Source organism: Megalopta genalis, chromosome 5 (genome assembly GCF_051020955.1).
Source record: "Megalopta genalis isolate 19385.01 chromosome 5, iyMegGena1_principal, whole genome shotgun sequence".
NCBI lineage: Eukaryota > Metazoa > Arthropoda > Insecta > Hymenoptera > Halictidae > Megalopta > Megalopta genalis.
In genome coordinates, this window is record NC_135017.1 from 4,402,673 (window position 1) to 4,420,828 (window position 18,156).

General features: G+C 35.4%; 3 protein-coding genes across 10 annotated transcripts in view; 1 reads left to right on the forward strand and 2 right to left on the reverse strand.

The window, feature by feature from the left end:
• The first annotated feature begins 685 nt into the window (after positions 1-685).
• ash2 (set1/Ash2 histone methyltransferase complex subunit ASH2) lies at positions 686-4,878 on the forward strand. Of its 2 annotated transcripts, none has more exons than XM_033469646.2 (11): positions 686-909; positions 1,359-1,514; positions 1,596-1,774; positions 1,858-2,030; positions 2,177-2,351; positions 2,814-3,022; positions 3,080-3,257; positions 3,382-3,526; positions 3,729-3,864; positions 4,046-4,297; positions 4,697-4,878. In XM_033469646.2, exons 1-11 carry the CDS (start codon positions 887-889, stop codon positions 4,799-4,801), a joined length of 1,731 nt encoding a protein of 576 aa, XP_033325537.1. In that variant the 5' UTR covers positions 686-886; the 3' UTR covers positions 4,802-4,878. The 2 variants fall into 2 exon arrangements, with proteins under 2 accessions (XP_033325537.1, XP_033325544.1); XM_033469653.2 differs by lacking the exon at positions 686-909 and adding an exon at positions 1,101-1,291.
• On the reverse strand, positions 4,789-7,035 carry LOC117220031 (DNA-binding transcriptional regulator BolA). Of its 4 annotated transcripts, none has more exons than XM_076521559.1 (4): positions 6,818-7,035; positions 5,831-6,096; positions 5,129-5,197; positions 4,789-5,039 (listed from the first exon to the last, which is right to left on the reverse strand). In XM_076521559.1, exons 1-4 carry the CDS (start codon positions 6,837-6,839, stop codon positions 4,962-4,964), a joined length of 435 nt encoding a protein of 144 aa, XP_076377674.1. In that variant the 5' UTR covers positions 6,840-7,035; the 3' UTR covers positions 4,789-4,961. The 4 variants fall into 4 exon arrangements, with proteins under 4 accessions (XP_076377674.1, XP_033325558.2, XP_076377675.1 ...); XM_033469667.2 differs by having other exon boundaries at positions 5,831-6,075; positions 6,818-6,971; XM_076521560.1 differs by lacking the exon at positions 6,818-7,035 and adding an exon at positions 6,449-6,783 and having other exon boundaries at positions 5,831-6,075.
• A 1,699-nt stretch (positions 7,036-8,734) lies between these two features.
• Positions 8,735-18,156, reverse strand: part of LOC117219696 (uncharacterized) — a 129,479-nt gene continuing 120,057 nt past the window's right edge. For all 4 annotated transcript variants that reach the window (XM_033469038.2, XM_033469046.2, XM_033469063.2 and 1 more), the window contains one exon: positions 8,735-11,363. In XM_033469038.2, coding sequence (XP_033324929.1) covers positions 11,196-11,363 — 168 coding nt within the window. In that variant the 3' untranslated portion in view covers positions 8,735-11,195. The remainder of the gene's footprint in view (positions 11,364-18,156) is intronic.

An 18,156-nucleotide genomic window follows, 5' to 3' on the forward strand; every position in this document is an offset into this window, starting at 1 on the left:
AGATGTCAGAGTCTGAAGGAGTACTTTGAAGAAGTTGAAAATTTGTTGTGCTTTTATCAGAGGAGCTATGTAAATGATTCTTGAGTCAAATTATTTTAAGCCTATACCGATTATTTATTACGTTTTTGTATGGTTATGAATATTTGTATATAAAACGGGGACCCTTTTCAGACAAATTTTTTAATTTCAAAATCTGTTATACTCCAACGATAAAAGCTTTAGAAATAATAAACACAACTTAAAAATCTTAAACATTAATCTTAAAATTATATTATATTATAATTATAATTATTACAATTACATTATATAATTATAGTTATTACAATTATAATTATATTATATTGTAGGTAAATAAATGATTTGAATATAATTACTTAAGTAATGTAAATAATTTATTAGTCCTTATTCTCGTAATTTTTCAAATAAATATTGTATTTGACAGTTTTTATCAGTTTATTGATGCATTTTAAATATTGAAACAACTAATGTTATGTCATAAATTGTAATTTTTGATTAAAATTAATACTTCAAAGTTTATTTCATTTATACAGTGTAGTTTGTATAAAGACTAATTTGTAAAATAAATTGTACATTTTTACTTATCAGCAAATTCTTTATTAATTTGTAATTAATTTAATTTTGTTTATATCTAATGGATGGTAAATCATGAATTCATGTAACATATTGTTGAGTTACCTAATCTTGTTTTAACCAATCAATGGCCGTGAAGTTTGAAAACGCGACGTATCGAGGTTAAATATTAATCATGAATTAAACAAATTATATTCGACTGTAATATTCAATACGAAAAACATCTATACAACAATAATAATTTTATATTTGTGTAACAGTAAAAACAACGAATTATTTGAAATCATAACCAAACATGTCAGAAGAAAAGTTTGAAAGGTATTTCCAATCATTATGTACATATAACAAATAAATATAACAAAAACTACTACTAATTACTCAATTAACATATTTAATGCTAAGATACATTTTCATTAAAGTAAAACAAAACTTCTATTATTGAATATCTTTGAGGTTATGTTCAATTGTTTGTTTCTTGAACTCTACGCTACGGTAGGTCACAAACGTGTACAAATCATTTAGTTCAATATCATCGGTCTTCTATTACAGTTTCTATACGATATTGTCACACAAAATTACATTGAGATTGTTAATCTCTATGATAGAACACGTTTGAATTAATTTTATCTGTGTAATATCATATAAAATTACTTTGTTCCATTCACATATATCCTATTTCAATGAAGAAAAAAACTAAAATGTATGAAAACACTATTACAATATTAATCAAACGGAATTTGATATAATTATAAATATAATTTCTACAGTTCAGTGGATAAGGCGGAGGAATCTCAAGCCGAACCTATGGAGGATAAAATCAAAATAAAAGCAGAAGATAAGGGTAAACAGAAGCATAAACCAGATGAGAGTTTAGAGAAGCCTAATGGTCGTGCTACTAACAGTGAAACTGGAAATTGCTATTGGTAACTTTATATAAAATTCAGTTGAATAATATTTAAAAATTGTGTTTAACAATTATAAATTTGATCATATAATTTTTCTAGTGGAAAGGAAAGAAATCTCAACATAGTAGAACTACTATGTGCCAGTTGCTCCAGGTGGTTTCACGAATCATGCATTGGATACCAATTAGGTAAACTAGTACCATTTATGATGAATTACATATTCATGTGTAAAAATTGCTCTCCGACTGGTTTAGAGAGCTTCAAGAAAAATCAAGCACGTAAGAAGGATTACAATTTTCCATTTTCTATTAAGTTTGCTGCTTGCATCTATCATATGTATTCTAGAAATTTTGTCTTTTAGCCTTCCCACAAATGTGTGTGACAGCAATAGCAAATTTGCTGCAGATGGCACAGAAAGAGAATGAAGCAAGGATTATTTTTCATAAGGATAAAGATATCATTCCATTCATTGAATGTCATTGGGATAGCATGACTACTATGCCTCGCAGAGTCACCCAATCTTGGCATGCTACTGTAAGTAAGATTTGCTAAATGATCTTAGATAAATTAATTAATTTTATAAATAAATTAATTCTATTTTAGTATGCAATAGTTTGTGAAATAATTTAATTTGTATGCATATATTGTTTCTGTGTGTTTCAATGAGTACTTTAATCCAGATACACAGGGCTCTGTTGAAAGATGTTGGAGCATTATTCACTATTGATGAAAGTAGTTCAGACGGTCAATTATTTGGATTGGTTTCTTCTGATCTGTTAATGATTAAGCCAAACTATGAAGCCATGATTAAAGGAGGTCACTTAAAAGTGACTGAAATGGGTGTGCAACATGTTGGTAAGTGTTACCATTGAATATATTGTGTAACAGTTTCTTTAAAAAAAATTTATAACAAATATGTGATTAGTTTGCTATGTAATTATTAAAAAGTTTAATTTTGCTTTTACCACATTTACCCACAATTTAATATGCATTTATTTGTCAGTTAGTACGTTCCTGGAATCATACTATTTATTTTGATCAGTTCTTATCTTATCAAGACTATAATCAGTGGTGTGATATCATACAGTAACCTGCTTAATCGTAATGCTTACAGTACAAATAATCGTTTTAATGAACCATGTCATTTTTACTTATTAACATGTAGTAGACAATATCAACTATAAAGATCCTTGAATAATAAACTCAACCAGTGAAATTCTATACAAAACTAATTCACCGTGTTCTTGCAACGATATCTATTTCTAAAATCAGCGAATTAATCATCGACTACATTACACTTCAACATGGAACATTTAGTGCCTCTTAGTGGAGGACTTCGTGGCCGCAATGCGAAACGCAAGTTCCCAGGGGAAGGTGCAGGCAGTGGCCCAGGCAAGAAAGGCAGGGGCTCGGACATGACTGCACCAAAATTACCTGCACATGGATACCCCCTTGAACATCCATTCAACAAAGATGGATACAGATACATCCTTGCAGAGCCTGATCCACATGCACCTTTCAGACAGGTACGATACTGTTATACCTTCGTTAATCGATAATATATAAATTGACTATATCTACAGGAATTTGACGAAAGCAGTGACTGGGCAGGAAAACCAATTCCTGGATGGCTGTACAGAGGTCTTAGTCCAAGTACGGTGTTGTTAGCACTGCACGATAGAGCTCCACAGCTCAGAGTATCAGAAGATAGACTGGCAGTCACTGGAGAAAAAGGCTATTGCATGGTCAGGGCTACTCATAGTATGTCAGAATTATAATCCAATTTTTAGATTTTCTATTATTTCAGTAAACGTGATGTAAATTGTTATAAACTTTTAGTTTTTTTATTGATTTTATGTTTGATTAATGTTAGTATACTTTTTAGATGTAAGCAGGGGAGCATGGTACTGGGAAGCTACCATAGAAGAGATGCCAGAAGGATCAGCTACTAGATTAGGATGGGGTCAAGAGTATGCTAATCTTCAAGCTCCGCTTGGTTATGATAAGTTCGGATATTCTTGGAGATCTAGGTACAAACATAACTTAAATTTTATCTAAAACTTAGAGCGTATATCGTTTAAAACATTGTGAAGCCAACAAAATATTAAATTGCCAATAACTTACAGAGGTTCTAGTTTTTCTAATAACTTACAGGAAGGCTGCCATCAATTTATCAGTTTAAGATGTTAAATGTAAAATAAATTAACAATTTTTAAATACGTTTGTTCGCAGGAAAGGGACGCGATTTCATGAAAGTCGAGGTAAACATTATAGCCATGGTTATGGAGAGGGTGATACTTTAGGGTTCCTAATTGTTCTTCCTGACACGCATGATGCTTCACACTTACCTAATACGTATAAAGATCGAGTAAGTAAAAGTTTTAAGCAATAGTTTAAAAATAATAACAAAAATACATCGCTCCGTATAAAAAAGATGTCCTGGACTTTTAACAATTAATCATCTCTTTCTCTGAAATTTTCTTTCATTTTTGATAGGAAATGATTATAAAAGTAATTATAGTATTATTATAATTCTACTTATGTATCAGCCTCTAGTGAAGTTCAAAAGCCATCTCTACTACGAAGAAAAGGACCAAGTACCTGAAGCACTGAAAGCTTTGAAACCTCTAGAAGGCAGCAAAATTATATTTTACAAAAATGGCATTAGTCAAGGTGAAGCATTTCTGGATGTCAACAAAGGAGCATATTATCCTACAGTCTCTATCCATAAAAGTGCTACAGTTTCTGTTAATTTTGGACCAAATTTCAAGTGTTCACCTATAGACGTTACTTTCAGAGGGGTATGTAAAAAGAATCGAAAAGAAAAAGATCTAAACCAGGCTTGAGCACATTCTATTAGGAATAAATGAAATACATACATTCATTTGAACTAATTTGTTATTTATATTTTGGAAAAAATACAAAGGAGGCAACTTTATTTCGTATATATAAATTATTTTCAAATAACTTTTTATTCCAGTGAATTAAAATTTGTGCAACCTTTTCATCCAAAAAGCGAGATCATAGGAAATTTTTTGTGATGGAATTATTTTTAATGTACTAGGTTATTTGATCTGATTTTCTAATTGCTTAATTATTGGTTCTCGACAATCGATTCATCAAACAATTTTATCAAAAAAGTATTATATTGTTCGAATCTTTCTTGTATTATACTGAAGCACGATAATTGTACTTTGCAGATGTTCGACAGAGCAGAGGAGGCAATAGCGGAACAATCTCTTGCTGATGTACTCTATTTCACAGAGAATGAGGGAAAGCTAAGACTGGACACTTTTGCTTTATGACATTAATGTAACCTTTTATTTTCTTTTTTACTCTTGATTTACAATTATGATTAAATGTTTTTCACAACACTCAATAAGTTTCGTTCGAGATTTTTTGTCTGAATTAGCTTATTAGGTTATTTTTAATTATCTATATTTAAAGAGATGTTACTAAAGAATCTCATCTTCCAAAACCGCCCATACAAGCTGGACTTGGAGAGACTTTATTGCCGTCTTCCCACTGGTCAGGTGTTTTTGCCTTCAAAAAGAAGTGGTGACCAAATTTATTCGAGTAATATATGAACTTTAGTGGGGCATATATTTCATTTAAAATTTATAAGTACTTACTACTATTGATAACGCGTGCACTCCGCCCTGTAACTCAGCTTGCAGCAAGTTATTTATCATTTGATGTCGCTATTTAAACAAGAGTATATTTTTTATAATTATATTTTCCAATTTAAAATTAATCATTTAGAGAACGATTTTCTTTTTATTCTTTTTACGACGCTGTTAAAGAATATTATGTTCGTATCATCTATTATTTTAATTTGATTTCGAACGATCGAAATTTTTTATACCTATTATTTCTAATATTCACTCTTTTTATATTTCTTATCATAATTAAGAGATTTCTCTAGTATGATATTCGATGAGAGCATTTTGGAAAATTTGGTGAATATGATACTATTTGTACTAATTCGTTACAAAAATACAGAACATCTTTTAACCTACATATCTTAAAATTTTAGAAAACGAAAGATTGCATTATTTTGGAAAAAAATTCAATTTTTCGAGAAAAATATTTGTTAATTATCTATGTTACAAAATTCGGAATGTGCAAATAATTACTCAATTTTAGTTCATACAATAACAGGAAAATTTAGAAAAATAAATGATCTTTACAAATTGGCAAATAGGGGAATCTCTTACAGCCAGCATTTCTTTTTATGGTAACGATACTTCTCTATACAACTACAATCATACTGACTTATGCCTAAGAATAACTTAGCACAAAAATGTGCAGAAAACTAGATTTTAAATTCTCACCTTAAGAAGCGGTTTGCCAACAAACTCCTTGGAGACAACAACTACTTTGAAATGTGTCTCAGCTCCTTTAGGCACATTATGCATATAAGATTCGTTAATCACTTCCATATGAGATGGATTCAAAGAATCTGCCAACTTCTTCCTTATGGAAAGCTGTACTGGATTATCCTGTACTGCACTACTCATATTTCGCAGGGAATAAAATGCGCCCTTATACCGTGTGTAGGATAATTGTCTGTAGATATCTAAGATCCAAATTTTCAAGACTATTTCAAGGTCATTTGATAATTCTTACAAATAATACAAAGGTGCATTTAGACTAAACGAATATTTCAAATATACAGAATGAGTCATCTGAAACTATGACTCAAAATTACTTAGAAATTATAATTTTTTAAACATAATTCTCTGTTTCGAAGATATGACTGCCACTTTTAAATTTTTTTAAAATCGTTGAATGAATTCATTTTTTCTATATTGTAATAGAGTATTTGTTTAAAATGGCCTTTGTACAATTAATAAATTTTAAATAATCTTAAATTATTACGTGGTTCATCGCGTATTTCGAAACAATATTTTCTAACAAGTATATACTATAAATACAGTATTATTAATTACTTTGTAAATGTTTATGCAAATTGATATTTATAAATTTAAAAAATTGGAATTGACCTAAAATTCTGCTACACTAACATTAAAATTGCCTCGTAGTAGTGTAATGTGGTAATTAAGTGGAAATGATCGAACAATGTGTAAAACAATAGTATATACTACTTCAAAGCGATCTTATCGTCTACATTTTGCTTTCTTATGCTAAACTAACGTAGTATACTACATGTGTATACAGTGCTTAACGATTGAAATGGTGCACAAATAAGGAAAATGGAGTAACCTAACCTATATGCTTCTGAATTAATACATCGTACAATAACAATTCAAGATAAATTCTTGAAATGATTAGTAAAACTGTATAGTATAGTCACTTACTTTTTAAAACCGTTTTATACATTTATTAATATAATATAATATTTTGTATAGATTTTATTATATCCGAAAATCTGTTTTGTACACCGCAAATGATATCTTTAATCATGTGATGCGGAACCATATGACACATTGAATGGAAACAATTTTTAAACGATATAAACGTTATGAACAAAATTGTTCAGATACATTGTATTATTTACAATATGCACTACATAATTTCAAATTTTGCTCAATGAATTTAAACTATTTTTAAAAACATAGGCTATCGAAAAATTGTAATATAAATACTATGTCAACGAATTCTGAAATTTGGTAAAATAAAGAGGTACATAATTAAAAACACTAAAATTTGATTTCGTCATATTTTTATGTACATATACTTGAATACGTAGAGATTACATGAAAGTCGATAGTATTTATTCAGATAGTCTCTTCAATTAATTATATATTTTCGGTTATTACCGCCATAGTACTTTTTATAGGGAACTGTAAATTCATATATTTGAAAATATATGACTACATTTTAAAAAATATTACTTATGATCTATTAAATAATTTGATTTAGAAAAGTTGCTATCGAAGTTATGTTGTTTGAAATATTTTTTTGTATTAATAATAGTTTCATAGATATTCAAGAGAATACCCCGTACATTATTAATTGCAATCAGTATTAAAAGATTAATTGATTTATTTTTAATAAGTAGTTTCTGATTTTCGAAAATCAAATTGACCAGTCATTGCGATGTATGTATCATGTCCAAGTAAGGGCAACTCTCACTAAAGTCCTTCAGGAAAAGTGGAACATATACCAAATCTTACAGCCAATTGGATTTCAAATCAAAACTATGAATCAGGTTCGGGCATATTTAATTTTGATTAAATAAACTTAAGTATTGAAACAACGCAGGGGAAATAATTTTATCTCGTGAATTCATATAAATCATTTTAAAATAATTTCTTATATATATATATTTGAGTACAGTTATCCTACTAAGTTTCAAAGGCACATTTGGCCTTGAAATTATTAATTTATATTGTGCCGAAAAATCTGTTTAAGAAAATTAATTTTTTCAACGAAATTTTGCGATCAAAATTATTGTAATGAAACTGTTTTTAACGTACTGGGTTACTCGAACTATTTTTCTAATTGTATTTACATCAGAAATGCACAGAATAGAAATCTCAACTCCTGTAAAACTTTATTAACGTAGAAAATTAAACATTTCTTCACTAATTGTAAAATGACAAGGAAATATAACTATATTATATATCCTAATTTGAACTAGTTAAAAATGGCGTAGCTTGTCTCAATCTCTTAAAAATAATCAATTTCACCTGTTAGATGTCAATTCGATTCGAAAAGTTTATTAACTATCATTACAATTAGAAAATACTAAATTCCAAATTGTTGTAAGTATAACTTTTCAAGTCCAATTGTCCAAGCTTCTTAAAAGTAACACAGGTGCTATATATACACGAAAATTTCACTGAAATTGTATACCGGGTGTCTAATTTGACACGAACCACTCGAATATCTTCGAATCTATTGACGATAATCAAAAGCTATTTCGGACAAAAGTTCGGTGATGTGAGAGACACATTATACTGTCGAAAACTATGGTAGTCTGGATATCAAACCTACTTGTGTCTGAAAACCGTTACTACAGTTTCAAAATGGCGTGGTATTTTTCGGCTATATTAAAGTACATCTGGAACATGATCCTATAAATAAATACTTGCTTCCGATTATTCATCTCTTAGAAAAGCCTTCGAGATTTATCTGGAACTTTTTTTTTTAAATATCAACAGTTCCGAGGATAGTCGAGTGGAATAATACAGAACACAATGGCGTAGACTTTCCGAGAAATTTCACTGAAATCATGTAGGACACAGTGGCATGAAATAAAAGCCTATAGGTCCTTTTGAATACTTTATTTGATATTGTTGTATTCAGACAGGTATTCGCGAGGAAATCTTCAAGCTGCTCCGAAAGGTATACAATACACGTTATCTCTCATTTCGAACAATTAGTATCGTGTGACTAGCTGATGGACATGGAATTCCATCTGGGTTTCATTCTTAAAAAAAACAACATTTTATCGTACACGGATGTAGGCACGTCATTGATCCTTAAAGTATCCGTTCCGCCGAACGAAGTGATGCTACGACATATGTACACTCTACAGCGTTGCAACGCACGATTCAAATGTCGCGCGCGAAATCACGTCGGGTATCGCGCACACGTTTGTCTTTTCGACGGTTCGATCCGCGTAAATTATCGACATTGCGCAAAAGCCACGCGTGCGAGGGTATGCTTAACACAGAAACGAATAGCTTGACTACCCAGTGACGGACCTGTGCGCAACGGGCCTCTGTTGACAACAAAGTATAGTTCTGTTACCAACGAAGTGAAAATATGGGCCCCGCAAAAGGGGACCTCAGACGTTACAATTGTGCTGCTAGCGAAATTAAATAATAAGTAATAGATTATTTGATGCGTTTATTTTATTTTTTTCCTTAGAAATGTCAAAATTTTTTCATAAATATTGATCGAGGTATTTGTCTTCTCATTGTTGGAAACATACGATTTTGAGGATTTTAAATGCGCGGTCCGTCCCTGCCACTACCGAATGGCCGCGTTCCAGCACACGGTATTGCTTCATACAACAATACAAGTAAAATACCATAATTAGCGCTGTAGTACGGGCTCAATATGAGCCGTCGAATATTATTAACAAATCTTAGATCGGTCTATGTTACAATATCTACAAAATGCTGCATCGTTGCCGTCGCACTTTCCCCTACTTAATATAGTAACAGTGGCGGATCACTTTTTACAAAACTATTTGAAATGAACTGTTCGGAGGATCCCTCGTAAGGTAACACTCACATACGAGCTTTGAGGATCTGCCGTTGCACATGGTAGGGCACATTTGAGTCCATACAAATATAGCACATCGACGAAAACATTTTTCAGAGGTTGTTAATCGAAAATTAGAGATATAATCTACTACGATTTCTTGTCGATTTCATTCATTCGTGTCGGTGTTGTATGACTTGAAAATGAATCATCTCGAAAATTGAGAAAAATGTAATTATTATTTACAATTTCATATTGTGTCTTTTTATCAGATATATAAAAAGATTTCTCCTTTGTCTAAAGCAATTCGATATGAGCAACAGTTTGATACGCGATGATTCAAGTAGGTCATTTCAGTCAAAGAACATTTTTCGCCGTTTTCTGGATCCAAATACACCATTGTGCCGTTAGATTGGTGTCCCGCATGCTTGAGCACATTAAATAAAATAAAGGATTCATTCAAATATAATATAGAAGAACGTTTCATTCGAGAGCGAAGCAATGAGATAATTTTCTAGGAAAATCCTTTTTAAATTATTTCAAAATAGCACACAGCCAGCCAAATAAAACAATCGAAATTACGTTTTCGAAATGTATTATTCAAATAATGCTCATACGCCTAATTTCCATCGGTCATTCGTCTAACAACGAACAACCATGGGGGGGAGCGCGCACGGCTACGGGCACAGCGCAGAGCTGCCATAACGGGCATACAGGACACAGCAGCTTAGGGCAGCTCCGACGGTCGTTCATTGTCTCAGGTATACATTAATACTAACGATTGAAAAGCGACTTTCTTCTTCTCATATTAATCATGTAAAAACGTACACAAAAGCAACGAGGGTAACTTGTCTTGTCGTACATTTTACATTTCAGTCTCATGGGGTTCTCGACGCCGTCGTCCTGATTCTCTAAACGAAACTCTCTCTCTCTCTCTCTCTCTCTCTCTCTCTCTCTCTCTCTCTCTCTCATCGAGTGCGCACGCGCAGATACAGAAACTCTAAAAACGTCCCTGCATCCTCTCTCGCATAAAAAAACTTCTTACATCGGTTTGCATTCGGGGCATCGAGCGACGATTAAATTCGAACTGCTACAATCCGACGAAAACAGTCGACAATTGACCAGAATCATTGTGTCGTTTTTTTCTTTTTGTCTTTTTGATCGACTCGGTGACAACTGTCAATTAACCGCAGACTATGCCTACGAATATACAATTATCTATGCAAAAATATGCAACGCGTCAGATGGTTTATCAGTTTTTAGGCACTTCGTGATATGTTTTTTTTTTCGCGTTAAAGCTCCGCACGTTCTTTCCTATTTTTCTCTTCACGATGTCTGGGCTCCCGTAACGTCGCTCGTGTGTCGAGTTCTGCTTCGTATCGTCGTGCGCTCCGATCCTCATTTTATTGTACATCTTCGCCCTTCTTCTTGGTATAGTTATCTTACGTACAGGAAAACATTGATTACTGACTGAGTGGAAGTCTCGTCTGACGGAATCGACAACGGTTTGATGATCCGTCAATAGACGTAGATCGTCTTCAGCTGATCTTTCAGCTCAGGAGGAATGGCACAAGTCTCCGTTTCCGGTTTCCGCTTAACCAGGCGACGCCAGCGCCCCCCGATATTCTTGCGGATACCCTTCGCGAATCCAGGCCTGTCCGACGGTAATGCGTGCACAAGTGTATCCTAGAACACAATAGAAAACCGCGAATTAATTACATTTGCATTTCAATCTTTATTCGATTAATTGTCATGAGCGAATTTTCTATCTTAACCGGACAAGTTACATACACAGGTAGTACAATCTTGTACAAGTAATAATAGGTACCAATGTGTACCTATAAGTGAAACTGTCGGTAATCGTTTTGCAAACCGCAAAATCAACCGCGAATTAATGCCAAACGAGCAAACTGCAGAAACGACGTTAACGACGTCTTTCAACGTGTCATAAATATAATCTCTGCAAGGTACTCGTTAAAAAAAGCCACGTTATTCATTAAAAAAGAAAAAAATCCAGAGAAAATCTGCCGGCGAACAGGAAGACGTTTTTGCGCTTTACCGCGAAATACAATACGGCTCGGAAGGTTAATTGTTCGCGAGTTTTATCAAAGTCGTGGCCGGTCGAGATAAAAAAAAAAAGAACAATACGGATTAGCGCGCGCCATGCGGCACAACGCGGTCGTCGCATTCACGCGACCATACTCGATCGGCGAGCAAATAGTAATACGTACATACGTAGATCGCATCGGGCAATTTGATTTTAACGGTTACAATTCTGCGCAACGCGGACTGCGTCACCGAAACGCCATAAGTGATCCATTTCGACGGAAAAAAAAAATATACCGTTCAAGTGTCGGTCTAAGGTCGAAACAATTTCGTTTAACAATGTAATGACTCGTAACGTTGGTTTGCGGAACTGATTAACCACCCGGTACAATCTCGCGGCACCGGTGCGCCACGTTGTTCCACGTTTCTTTCAGTAATTTTTGAACAGCGAATTCGACGAAACGGAATTGTATTTCGATGAATTTTCTGTTTGCCGAGAGAATGAAAATGTTTCGCATTCTTTGTTAACGTAGAAGTGTAGCGGCGGTTGGTAGCATGGTATTGTAGACTAGAACTATTCGTTCGAAAGGCATCGGGTCACGCGACTGGCTCTGCAAGTGACTCAACTATAGCGGAAGTAACATGATCTACACATTTATGTGGAAGTTCCCAGTCAACACATAAATAGACAGTGACTTTTATGGATTTATTAGACACGCGAATATAAAACGTCAGAACGGACGGATAATGAATTTCATTTTAATAGTGAATTAGCGTTACCCCTTTATCGTGTATTTTCATTGTGTATATTCTGGAGTAAACGCACGTTTTCAATATTTGGGAATTGATATTTCATTGATCCGTGTATCCGTGATCGAAACACTTTCTCGCCTATGATCAAATGAAAACGATAATTTAATCCTTAAACGCGTCACGATGATTTATCCGCAGCGAGCTATACCAACCAACCAGTTCGGTTCAAAGTACCTTCCTCCAGCTTTAAAAAGCTTGCACCGAGGCAGTATAACGTCCTTTCTTTCGACTATCCTTCCCTATTTAGACGCACCAGACGCTCGCAGAAACGTCTGCTGCGCTCGTCGACCCTCGTGATCGCGTAAATTTTGGCTTCCAGGCCAATTTCATTGTACTCTCTGTTTTCAAAATCTTTCAAGGAAACCCCGTTAAAGAGACACACGCCAGAAAGTTGCTTTCACCAGAGTACATATACTGTCGAGCGCATATACAAAGTAACCGAATTTCAACTCTCAACATATATACATATCTTGCAATCGCGGATTCATTTCGATTTTGTCAAGTTTTTATCAGAAAACTTGCTCCAACGATTGTAATTTGTTCGAGCATTACCCATAGGATATAGTCTTTACACAGTTTATAAAATTGAAAATTAAGAAACAGGTTGTTTCGACCGTGGCGCGAGTCTAGCAGGTAGACTATACTGAAAAATTGTGAAGAACAGTTTCGAAAACCGATAAGTTCGCGAACGCTACGAGCGTCAGATTGTCTCAAGTGGCAGGAATATAAATAAACGGTAGCGAGAGCGTGCAAGCAAGGACAACAGAAACTGTAGAGCGAGTGCCCCGGAAGAGGAACGGTGTGACTATAAGCTAGTCAAGGATAGAAATAGTAGAAGGAACAGAGAGAGTCCGTGTCTCGAAAAAGCGGGAAACGTCGTGTATCCAGGTGGCAGGTTGCGAAAGCGATCGTCAGAGGCCAGGGCTGTCCTAGCATAAAGACTCGCGGCTATATGGTGGACGGAAGGAGAAGGCAGAGGTACGATAGGGAAGGGTACGATGGGTCAGAAAAAAGCGAATCCCCATCGAGGACATAAATTCGAAAGGAAAACATTTCCCGACGAACCGTGTCTCCTGTCGTGCACTGTGTGTAGGAATGCTCGCTCTGTCGTCAAGGATAGACGCATTATTTTGTCGACAGCTGCACCCTGTACTAGTTGTTTGGCAAACGGCACCGGCCGCCCACCCACGCTATTTTTAGAGACCAGCTAGAGGGGCGAAAGCGGGTTTTTAGGTGCGTCGACGACGTTGTCGTCGTCGTCGTCGTCGTCTATCCGTCGAAAAACGGACGACGTTGTTTTCTAAGACGAAGAAAACCGTCGCGTGACGTCACGGACGCGACAGACGATAAAGTCAACCGACTAGACCGGGGCCAGCCAAATTCGCTGCCGTTCCATGCCACGTGACCTGCCAGACAGCACGACAGTCTGTTTTTACAGTGACGGAGTGGCGGGAACAGTCCCGAATTAAATTCCAATTTCGTAGAAGATTAATATCGAAGAATTCTGCTTACAGCGAGACGCGGCCGCGTTTATTAAAAATATAGAGCAGTATTACAAGTATTTCCCCTTCGGTTGTAATAGTTTAAAAAATATTTGGCACGCCGTTAACAATGATATCCTGACGTAAGATTTTCGGGAAATTCCAAATGTTAAGGCCACTGGAGTGTGTTAGATATAACACATGCTCCGTGAAGCCGGTTTTCCCATAACCGTTCTTTTTGAAGTGCGGACACGATTACCACGAATTGATTAGAACGATATCGAACTTCACACCGCGGCACAGTGTATATATATATATAACGCTATCATTCCGACCTGAACAACATTTAGATGTGTACGAAGACATTTTCCAAATTTTTCAGATATTTTTACCGTTAAATTAATTTTCTAGATGCTATAGTTTGCTTCATAGCTTCTGAAATTAATTTTCTGAAAATTGAAGAATTCTAACGAATCTCCAGTCAAAGTTCGTACTAGAAATTCGAGGTGTTTGTTTTTATTCTTGCCGAAACGATAGCCACACTCGCGCAACAAGTTATTTATTGTTATCGTAGCAATTCTTTCGAAGCGCATCGCCAGATGTGCAATAACTTTCCACGAGATTATTGTTTCAACGGATTCCTCAAACATTGTAAAACAAAACTATTCGTTTTTAAATCGATATGTTTACGACATTCGCTTTAAAGGGAACTTAAAACGGTCGTACCCACTTATGAAATTGTTTGCAAAAGCGTAAATTTTATTTTCGCGGCGAACGCGATACCATAACAACACTGTACGCAGCCGTGTAACACGGTAAACTAACAGTAAATATTGAATTATGGTTTGTAACACAATATTGCTGGATTTGCCCAACAAGTAACCTTTAGACATGCGGCTTCATATTTTTTATGGTCGACAGTATCCGGTGTGTTTTGCGGTTGGAGGAATGTTATCGCAAACAACAATTTCAGAATTTACTAACAAAGCAGCCGACAATATTAAACGATAATAAAAGAATTCCTCAATAAATGTTTACAAATTTGTTATTTGATTTCGATAATATGTACTTTTAGTAATGAATTTAAAGTTAAAGAAAGCTAATTTAATTTAACAAAGATAAAAAGAAAAAATTGTGCACAAGAACAAACGAAATAAATGGTTTCCTAGTTTCATTTAAAAATTAGTTTTCAAACTTATCAAAGAATCACCGTAAACGGGATGCTGTACGAGGAAAGATTCTGAAGGAACATGACGACTATGACTGTGATCTCACTAAGCTTTGCGGGAAGTCGAACTATGTGTACGCTGAACGTCGAATTAACAGCTGTAATGAATGACGTTAACGGTTACGTCGGCCGAACAAACGAGTTCAAGTTATTGAGCCGTTTTCCGCGTATTAGCTGTGTCCGGTAAACGACTGACAATGAACACTTACGTGGAAAGAAGTTAGTATACTGCAAACACACAGATGGGTAATCCCAGAAACAACTGTGTCACACTACGGAATAAATATTATCCGAATCTGTACACTTTTTTACACAAATTAACGCGGCTGTTCTCGCGAAAATTAAATTATCTTTCAGAACGTCCGTTATTAAAAGTGTTGACAAGTTTCGCGCTGTAACTGTAACAGTCATTTAACTATCATCCACGTGGTATTATTCTACGAACTCTTATGAACAAAATAACGCAGTTCAAAGTTACATTTTAGGTATGAAAACATGATTTAAAAAGATCATAAAAGCAGAAACGACCGAAATAAGACAATTCTCGCAGATTATATCTAAATTTATTTTGAAAAATAAAAATGACGGAGAAAGTATAATTACTGTGGGCGATAGAATGTGTCTTCGGCCTTGGGAAAGCGTCGGTAGAAGTTGCAGATCACGTTCAGTTTTCAAAATACACGCGAAATAGTTTGGCAAGCCGCGTAACGCCAGGTGGTTCTCAACGCAAACATGATTATCGCTCTAACGATATAGAACCACTGTCATCTGTTGGTCAAAGGTACATTCGATCACGTGGTACACTTCATTTTCTCTATAAATTAGAAAATATTTGAAAGCGTTCTAAAGCGTTTATAACTTTTGTCAAAGTTATAAATTCGTATTTATGCTGCTCCAGCACAAAATGTTATTTAACATTTAACCGATGCTATTGAAAACTACAAATGCAAACCGAAGAAACTTCGATCTTCTGGAGTTATTACATGGAGACCAACACAAGAGCTAAGGTTAAAAGTTAAAAGTTCCAAAACAATTTGAATTTATAATAATTAACAAGGTTACGAATCCCCTCGTGAGTCGACTGCCGTCACGTACGAATATCGATACGTCACACAACCAAACGTAAAAATCCAATCTTATCAATCTTCCGGTATTGCTCATTTTTAACGAAGTGTGCCGGCAACGTCACGCGTATCTTACATCACGCCAGCATGGAATCTTATGACACCTCGGTGATTTAGATAATCGATAGTCCCCGGCCGAGTCTCGTAATGCGGGATAATACAGCCCATAACAGCACTGCGGAAATTCGAATGCATCGTGCCGCTAAATATAGAAACGCCGGGCCTTTTATCGATCGTTGAACATTTAACGGCCGTTCGAATCAATTTTGAACGTTCCAGTCTGTTCGAACATCTGACTCTCATTGCGTCGCACCGAAACATGATTTTCATTTAATCGAAGAAACGTTCCCATTAACCGAAGAAACTTTTTCCCGCGCCGATTTCGATAAAAAAAAACGACTTAGAAAAATGGAAAGTAGAATAAGGTCCCCGCAGTCGTGTGTGTGCGCGCGCGCGCGTGTGTATGCGTGCGCGCGTGTGTGCATCTATTTCTGTAGAGACGCGTCGTTGTAATCCGAAACCGGCGAGATTTGAATAACATTCAAAACCAACGATCGCTTATGGGAAAGTAGCAAAAGATCTGTCGGTAAGTGGAGCATGAAACTGAAACGCCGTCATAACGGCAACAAAGCGGGGTGGGAAGCGCGGCAACGTCGCCGATTGTTTGGGATTTTTCTGGCGGCGAGCCTGGGACTGAGCCGAGCCTCGACCTTACAACTCGTTTGCCAGGCCGTCTGCCCGTAAGCCTCGTCCTTGGAGGATCGATAGCGCCATCGACTATTATTAACTACAATTTTAAAAGGTCTTATCGTCTTGTCGCCGCGAATGTATCCTGATTTCTGGTGCTCCGCGCGTTCGAGTAGCGCACGATCGCGCGCACGCTCGCGTACATAACCTGTTGCACAAGATTTTACAATCGCGCGCACTCTCGACTAACGGAAATAAATTGTTCAATTTGCACAATAACTGGAAGGAAGTGAATACTATCGATCGACGATTAAATTGATAACGTTTCGTCGAATGGTGACTAACATTAGAAAGCCTGGTATAACGGATTGTCCGTGAGAACACTGTTGTATGATTGTTTTGGTTGCACAACGCGCGAGATACGGATTTTGAAATCGAACACGTCGTCCTTGTCTATAATGTTAGAACTCATGCTCATTGTTTACCATAAATTACGATCCTTTTTGTTTACTCGGTTGATCAGATTTTATTCTGATACGTGCGTGAATTTTTTAATTTTCAATCCGTTCACACCCGACTGGTAAATTTCTTTTATAATTATGCTAGCACGATGTTTGATTTGATTATTGAACAGAATGCATTTTAGTACGACGATATTAATTTTATAAGTATCCGGAACAGAAGTGAACTGTTTGTATTGCTAATGTATCGATTTTGATCGGTAAGGGCAAGCGACGTAATACATTAATGTGTTGTCATAACTCGGTAAATAAAGCAGCATGCGAAAATCGATTAGTTCCGAAATACATAGTACGTTGAACAAGCCACTGCCAACATACGTTGGAAAGGACACTGCCTTCGTGACAAAACCATCAACCTCTTCGTATTAACCTTTGGACGGCGGACATTTTCGAGCATTTATGGCAGCGCCACTGCTAGATTCGTTCAACTCTTTACGATTAATTTTCATTTCTATACTACTAGAACCTCTTTTTGTCGAGTCCGTAGCTAATCCTTTTATTACTCTCAATATTAATAGTTCATAATTACATACATACGACTGCTGCAAATTTAGATGGAACGTCTGCAACTCCGGGTCC